This window comes from Orbicella franksi, chromosome 14 (assembly GCF_964199315.1).
Source record: "Orbicella franksi chromosome 14, jaOrbFran1.1, whole genome shotgun sequence".
Lineage (NCBI taxonomy): Eukaryota > Metazoa > Cnidaria > Anthozoa > Scleractinia > Merulinidae > Orbicella > Orbicella franksi.
Window position 1 is genome coordinate 9,391,721 of NC_138158.1, and position 8,357 is coordinate 9,400,077.

An 8,357-nucleotide genomic window follows, 5' to 3' on the forward strand; every position below is an offset into this window, starting at 1 on the left:
ATGGTGAAGTGCATCCTCATTTTTACATGGGTCCACTTACTGAAGCCATCAAGGAAGCTGGCGGAGCCTCGGCAAAAGAGGTAGACACGCTGTGCTTGTCATTAAAGTTTCAAAGGCACTCGCCTTAACTATTTCGGCATGTAAATAACGTACGATATAATATGTAGCACGGTTGAGTGAAGCAAAAGCTTGGAGTTATGAAAGCTTTAGACTGCAAGCAGTCTCTCTTTTCTTCGAAAATCCGTGGGGAAGAACGCAAAACAAGTAAATGTGCGAGCGTGACTGTGAGCGTGGCGTGCGAGTGATGATGCCGCGAGCCGCTAGTAGCGCTGTCATCGGAAGACGGCATCGCCGTTCGCACGTCACGCTCACAGCCACGCTCGCACCCTTGTTTTGCGTTCTTCTCCACGGATTTTTGAGGAAAAGAGAGACTGCTCGCAGTCTATGAAAGCTTTTGAGCTTGAACTCAAGAGAAAATAGTGGAAGGAGAAGCAAGATAGATAAGACTTGGCCAAGATATATTGATTGTCAGGTTTCTTTACTTTTTTTAGAGAAGACCGTTACTAGTATACCTACATCACGATGGAAGTATTTTAACAAATGTATTTTGTAGGTAAGTTGATTTACCAAGGTACTTCGAGCTGTTACTTCTGTGCGTTTCTGTTTTCGATGAAGTAGTTATTGCGCAGCTCCACAGAGTAGAGTACAAATAAAGCGTGAAACCATATTTGTGCCCCTGTTGGCTTGTTAGACGACTAGGTACTTTGAGAAAGTATTTATAGTAACTTATATGATTAGATTTGAAACGATTTTTAAAATCATCTTTATTTTTCTCACATCTTGTAGTCAACTGATTTGCTCTGAGACTATTGTCAACTATATCAGTGGTAACTTCGTTGTATGGGCGTGGGACATGACTCATGACACCAACAGAACAAGGTTTGTACTACAACAAGGAACATTCAATCTCCAGAATTTAGTCGATGAAGCAAGAGCTGTTTTGGCACATCTTTGTTGAGGCACTCGTAAAATTATCCAATCAAATAACAGTACGAGCTAGCACTCGGAAGTCTGCCGAAAGTTGTGACGTCAGCTGCGATTTCATTTCGGTGTCGGAGACCGAAATTTGCCATCAACTAGTACTTTCTCCCTAAAAATAGAAAAATAAAAACAAAACATTTAACAAAAACATCAACAGTTTCGCTGCACGTGTAGATCAAACTAACCTAAGTTGTCCAGCAAACAGACCTAGATTGAACACCGGGCCTGGTTGAAGTCAAATTCGCTCATATCACAAATTGATATACAACACAAAAGTTACAATAGTACACGATCTTAAATAAGTTCTTTTTGTGGTGTACAAAAATTACCTTCATATCACGACAAGTAAGCGAGTACTTATGCGAAAAGGGACATGGTCGCTACAACAATAGAGAGAAAATTAATGGTGAATATCGAAATTAATGGTGGATGATAATTGATGCGTCATCTCAACTCTTTGAGCATGCGGTCTCTTTCGCAGTCTTCAGGGTTATTTGACAAATCAAGTGAGACGCGTTGCGTTTTGGTGCAAAGCAAGTCGTGAATTACGGGCTTGATAACTCAGGAAAAGACGTTGTCGACTAGAAAGCTAGTAAGATCACTCGAAATGAGAATCCTCGGGGAACTGTCTTTCGCAACATGACGGGGACTAGAAGATGTGAGAACTTCTTAAAATTCTCGTGCTTCCAGGTTTTGAGACTTTCTGCTACCTGTACCCAATGCAAAAAGGTAGAATAGAATCTTAGTGCTATTTATCTATTTCTCTTGCTCCTTTTATTCAATCAAAGCTTTTATTCTGTTCTAGATTTTTAGACATGGTGACACAGCATTTTGGCAGTGTGGCCGCGAGCACGGTCAGAGGGTTTGGGGCAGAGCAGTATCCACTACTCTTAGTTGGTTTGAAAAATAGATCAGCGATGGAAATTTGTTCCGTTCTTCAAGGTAGCGAAAAAAATATCAGTTAGTTGTAATTCTAAGCTTAGACGACGCAAGAGCTTTGTTTGCCGGCTCAGTGATGGTCACGTCACCTCCGAGATTTGACCCAAAAACTTCCAATGATGACGTGGCTGTGCAGAGATCTGGCTAGTATCTTTGATTGGTTGTTATAGTTAAGAATTGTCACGTGCGAATACAGCGGTTTTCAATTGGGTATCGTGAGACCAAAACCAAAGTAATCACCCTGGCAAATCAGAAACGACATAGGGAAACCAGTGAACCAATCAAAACTACAAGCAAATGCCTGTAGCCGACGCAAAGCGCGGGAAAACGTGTGCGAACTGGTCGTGATTGGTTTTGGTTTTACTTCTGATTGGATGGCAAAGTGACGCGAATTCTTTAAGCCAGTCGCGTAACGTACTCGCAGTAATTAAAAACCAAAACAAATTCGAATTACATGTACCCTAGACAGTCAAGTGCAAACTGGTCTAACAACCAAAACAAAAATACATTATCTATGGGTGCTTGTTATCAGTACGAGATTTTTGAAGTCAAATGACAGGTTTCTGAACTGGATGAAGGGAAGAGGCTAGCTGTATTTTAACTATGATTACTGATTACCCACATGTATGATTCACCCATATTGCATTAAAACTTCTCTCTGCTCTGTTGAATTGTGAGAGGGAATCCAAACGCTCTTGTTTTTTATCCCAATCTGTTAAATATTTGTAGAGGTATTCGAGTAGTCGTAGAACGAGTCTCGATCGATCGATACTTATTCGAGTAGTCGTAGAACAATTATCGATCGATCGGTCACTCACTCAACCAATCAGTCAATCTCGAGTGAAGACAGAGGTTGACTTGGGATTCATTAAAACAAGTAGACAGCAAGCAGTTACATTCTTGGTTTACCTGTGCAATCCTGAATTATTTCATTTTGTGTCAGGCTCTGTTACCCTTGATGAGCTTATGACGGGACTGATAAGTGCCCACGAGACATTTCAACAAGCAATGGACGTTGAAATACGCGAAGAGGTAAGAGAAACACAGTAAGGTAGACCTCTCACACACGGCCGGGGCGTACGAGATTCGTTGGCTGATGGTTTTCCCGTGAATTCTGGCAACCACATCCAGCCCTGCCTCAATTGATAATGGATCATTTTTGTATTCTCGGTATTGGATTGGAACTAGTTTACAACTGAGGCTAATGAGGGGAGCAAATTAAATGACATTTATCTTTTTTTATGGTATTCCCCTGTACAAGCCTTCATTGCAAGCTAGCTTCAGTCCAATACGGAGAATACGAATATGGCTTGGTAAGAAGTTTAATATTATTTGTGTGAATGTTGTTTACAGGAAGAACGAGAAGCTAGGGAATTAGTGAAAAGAGAACAAGATGAAGCATACCAGGCCTCGCTCCGCCAAGATCGGGCAAAGGTTGGTGGTTTCAAAGAATAAGATTGCTTCAGAGTCGATATCGGAAGTCTTTTGCTGCTGAATAGCAATCTTTATGTCCTCTCAGAAGGTTACCTGACCCCAACCTTAACATACTGTTTAATTTTTCACAAAGGCTGAGGAGAAACGAAGACAAGAAGAAGAAGAAATTCTGTCCAAAAAACGTCACGAAGAGCAGGCTCTACACGAAGCCGAGCTTAAAGAGGTATGTTTACCTTTTCTGCTTGGGTAAAGCTTAGTTGTTATTAATACGACGAGTGCAAAACTCCCGTAACCCAAGCGCACTTCTGATCCTGTATCCGTCAGACAACATTATTCTTTCGTTGTGTGACAAAGATCGACCAATGTGTTGTGTTACCTGTGAACAGGCTCTCTAGTCGAAAATGGGGCGAAGAGAAAACGGAAAGAAAGAGGATCCCATTTTCCCCTCGGCCACCTTACTATTAATTTTGCCAGTTCCTTCTCGGCGCTTCCAGGCGCGGTCAGATTCCTTCCAACCGGAGCCTGTTCAGAGGCTATCGATTTTGTAAATGCTGATCTGATATTTTTTTTTATTAGGGTACAAAAGAACCACGTTTCGGTTTCGGCTTGGCTTTGTTTTAATCCCAATACATATATCTTCCTTTCCAGGCCCAGAGGTTGTCACTTATGGATCACCTCCCTGCGGAGCCTGGTTCCGAATGTACAGCTCCGGTTTCCAATCTCCGTTTTAGGTTGCCTAATGGCGATACTGTAGCGAGAAGATTCCTGGCGAGCAACCCGCTTCAGGTTTGATAAGTGTAATTTCATAGTGCATTATTATTTTTGCGGGAAATGAAATCTGATATGGCGATAAGACCGTGAACATTTCGGTGATGTAACTGAGTCTTATTTTTAGTGAAAGCCACCTCCTCCCCAGATCTCGCGCGTTTTCGGTCATTGATGATTGTAGGCTAGATTTTTAGTCGCTATTCATGAAACGAGCTCGCGCACCACCCCAGAAAAGACCGCACGCGAGAGAGCGGTGGAAATCGAGCCTAAGGTGATTGCTGTCTTTAAGGATCGGAGCCTCTGGGAATGAGATTGGATGAAAAAATCTCAAGGTCATTCTCAAACACTGAAAACATCCTTCTTACACCTTTCTACCTTATACTTTACAGGTTGTGTTAACTTTCGTTCAGACGAGAGGTTATCTAGACAGTGAATACAAAGTAGTGACAAATTTCCCTCGAAGAGATGTAAGTAGAATTGTGCACACTGCAGCGTCTTATGCCTCGTCGTTTGTAGTTCTATGTTTTGGAAGTCTGGGAGGGGAGATTCCGATAGGATACAGCTGCAGGACATTTATCGTTTAGTGTATGCGAAAGTCGTTATCTTCTTCTGGCAGTGCCACTCCGAGAAGTGACTGGGCTTGTAGGACAATGCACTGGAAGGAGTGGGTACAACACGCGAGTACTCTCAGTGAAATCGGCTGCAGGATTTAAGAGCCCTTTGTTAACAAGATGGAACAAACAACTTATGTCCCGTTGACTGATAGACGTTAATTTTGTTCATAATGCTAGCATTGTTTAGCAGGTAATGGCTGAACTATCCTGCTGGCATTTAGAGACACTTATGCCTGATACTAAGAGTTTTAAGAGTTTCAGTGACCTTTACTCTCAAGAAGAAGTAAAAGTGAAGGTTCACACAAGCCCACAGACCCGGTTTTCATGACTAGTAAATATCCTCGAGGACTTTAAGGAGCTACGTCACAGTTTGCACCTCTTGAAAAGTTTAGTTCGTAATCTGGGTTAATCTTCTCTATCCTGAACCATCCTTGTTCCCTTATGGTTTAGTATTATCTATGTGGTGGTTTTCTTTCTTAGTGAACTACTATTTTCAGGTTTCCTTAATTCAATTTAAAGGTAATTTTATACGTGGCCAAAATAACTCAAAATACCGTGACTGAGCTCCTTTGTAGGAATATTGATGAAACTTCCAGTGTCCATTTTTAAGTACATTGTAATACGTGCATTACAACTTTACGTAATATTTTTTTTTCTCGGTAGCTCTCAGCGTTGGATACAACGGAGTCACTTCAGTCAATTGGACTTTATCCTCAAGAAACAATTTTTGTTGAAGAGCGTTAGAAACTTGAAAGTATGCAATCCGAATTAGTTTTATTTCCATCAAATAACTTGTAATATAAAAAGCTGAAGTACACAGCTCCGTTTGCCTCGTTTCGCACAACTGGAGGAAAAAAATGAAGAATGGAAGAAAGGAGGCAAATAAAGAAACCACAAGAATTTTGGCTCATTCCCTCCTTTACTTGGTGTAAAATTTGGACCAGTGGAAACCTGTGTTGAACACTTAAGGGACCTGAAAATACTCATAGTTACGTCATAGCGATGAAGTCAAAATTGGATTGAAAAGCCTATTACCTAACTGGAAATTAGTTGTTGTTATATTGACAAATTTTTAAATTAAATTATATTCAATGGAAGAAAGGTTTCAACGCAATTTTTAGCAGTGGCACACTCGGTTAATGTCAAGTTCCATTAGGCCATGTCCGAGTTGCCTTTTGCCTCTGTGTCAAGACGAGTCTCCCTGCGAAACCATTCATATGGAAGAAGTTTCACCTACAGGTCCCTTTTCCTACAAACAAACTCATTTTCATGTGAAAGGTTTTGCACAAGGACTCGTTTTGAAACAGAGGTCTAAGGTAATTCGGAAATGGCCTATTGTAAGACCGCAGCATTTCTGAAACGCTTCTCGCACGGCCTCCAGATCATAAACCCGTACTGAAACAAACCCGCACCGAAAAAGCCCTTTGAAGGAAAAAAGAAAAGAAAAGATAGAAAGGCGCCCAGAGGGTATTACCGGGATTTACTGTATTTAAAGTCCTTCTCGCATTCATCCGTGAAGCCTGTTAACCGTAGTATGTCGTGTAATAACTGCGTGAACGTCTCTGCTCCTTTAAGACTTCCCCGGCATTTTTCTCCCCAAGCTTTCACTTTGGACTTTCAAGCTTTAGTTTGAAGTTAATTTTGGATGTGTAAAGATGACCTTCGATTTATCGTGACGCAATGCACTGCCAACAGGTCCATTTAGCTGCGGGTTGGAGGTTTTGCTGTTGATTTACTCCGGCGACCGTGCTCTGTTTTCTAACGCCCTCTAGCATGCAACACAAGGTGTCTCATTCCAGTGAATGGCTAGTGGATTGGCAGGAATCTAAGTTGAGAATGGGAAAGAGCCGCTAATGGCAAGAAAGAAAATCTCACAACAAAGTAAAAAGCGTTTTTTTTATCTAATGGTTGAGCGGGAGGTGGCTTGGTAACTTCTGAGATCTGGTGTTTAGTAGTGACCTTGACTCGCTAGCTTAAACCGAAGCAGAACTCATTTTCGACACAAATAAAACGGTAATTGTCATAAACGAGCCCTAGCCAATATTATGACCACAACTCAGTTTGACTTACTAAGTTGGGCAAATAGAGGGAATTGCTGTACTTAACATTTCGCGCCCTTCATTTAATTAATTTTTTATTGGACGGGAGGATTAGCCCCGGGTGTTCTGTAAGGCTGACCTTCCCTTAGCTACTATAGCCTGTTATCCCTAAAGGCGCCGGATCCCCGCCTTATGCCGTTGTCCCTCAGCTGCAGTAAAACTGCATTACCGGGGTCATGATGAGGACATGCGGAAGCCGACTTTGTGGCAGAGCCTATGACACGGATGAGCATTCCCCAGCATTTGCAAACTACACGTAATGGCACCAGTGCACTCCACTGGGACACATTACCACCCTTGCATACCATCCAACTCTCCAACTCTCAAAATCTGCTTCTTGAATCATTTTTACTAATTACCGACTGTACAAGTAAATGCATGGGTTAAGTTTCCAGACGGTTATGAGTGAAGATAATTGTATGGTGAATTCTGTTACTCTGCTCCCTTCAGAAAATTAAACCAACGCATTTCTAAAGGGCGGTAGAACAGTTAACTGCAAGTTCAAGCAACACATGAATGTAACTTCCATGATGCAGTCTTACGCATATGTTTTGTTCTTACAAACAATTTTTAATTACTTTTTTACTTTTTCATTCCAATGGCCAATTCGATCCCACTTTAAGACGCACCTGCAGGGAATCACGATGATAGCTGCATTCATCAAGTAATTTAGTGACTGTTTGTATGTCAACTACATCTAGCGCGACAGGCACTGAATATCCAGTCCAAGATGATGAATACAGCTTCCATGATTCTGCAGGCACATCTAATAAATGGAATTGGGATTTGGCGATTCATTTTGGCCCCATGAACACTGCGGCGAACTATACTGTATTGACAAATCGTGATCGATTTAGATATACTCAGTGTACTTTTCTTCGCCATACAACCGTCCACAAAGTAAGAAAGCGATAATCAAGTCAACAAGGATTTTTCAAATAAAACCATGTTGTCTTTTTTCGAGCTTAGTATTAAAATCGACGCGCATTTTGTACATGCCCGTTTGGATATGTAAAGAAAAGTGAACGTCGCGATCAGTATAATTTGAGAATCTCGCCTATCAACGAAATAAATGCGTCCTTTTAATCTTCAGTTACTGACGGTTGAAATATGACCAATTCTCCTTCAGTACCACCCTTATATTCAATAGTACCAGAAACTTCTGGAAGCAAAATCGAATGAAATAGAAATTTTTGGCAAGAACATTGGGTATACCTCGCAAAGTAGTTGTTCTGTTTTTCGGACATTTTGGAAATTTTCGGAAATTCCTGCTGGTATTTTTGGTCAAACGGAAAGCGCCCTGGTCAGTCAAATGCTATATATAATTACTGAAGGCAATTACATTCTCTTAATTGTTGAATATGCAAAATTAAGATTTTAGATTCTAGGGCTCGGTTATCACAGGGAGTCTTGTCTTTATATGTAGCGCACAGGAGAGAGAGCCTAATGAAGATTTCTGATT

At 41.2% G+C, this 8,357-nt stretch overlaps 1 protein-coding gene across 2 annotated transcripts in view; it reads left to right on the forward strand.

Moving 5' to 3' along the window:
• The window catches only part of LOC145467182 (FAS-associated factor 1-like), a 17,822-nt gene extending 10,478 nt beyond the window's left edge, over nt 1-7,344 (forward strand). The window contains exons 12-21 of one of the 2 annotated variants that reach the window (XM_081450738.1): nt 1-80; nt 552-613; nt 847-939; nt 1,847-1,983; nt 2,924-3,012; nt 3,334-3,414; nt 3,548-3,637; nt 4,063-4,200; nt 4,572-4,649; nt 5,460-7,344. The exon at nt 1-80 is cut by the window's left edge and continues 2 nt beyond it. In XM_081450738.1, the coding sequence (XP_081306864.1) occupies nt 1-80; nt 552-613; nt 847-939; nt 1,847-1,983; nt 2,924-3,012; nt 3,334-3,414; nt 3,548-3,637; nt 4,063-4,200; nt 4,572-4,649; nt 5,460-5,540 (929 nt within the window). In that variant the 3' untranslated portion in view covers nt 5,541-7,344. The other variant, XM_081450737.1, reaches the window with a different exon arrangement.
• The last annotated feature ends 1,013 nt before the right edge of the window (nt 7,345-8,357 follow it).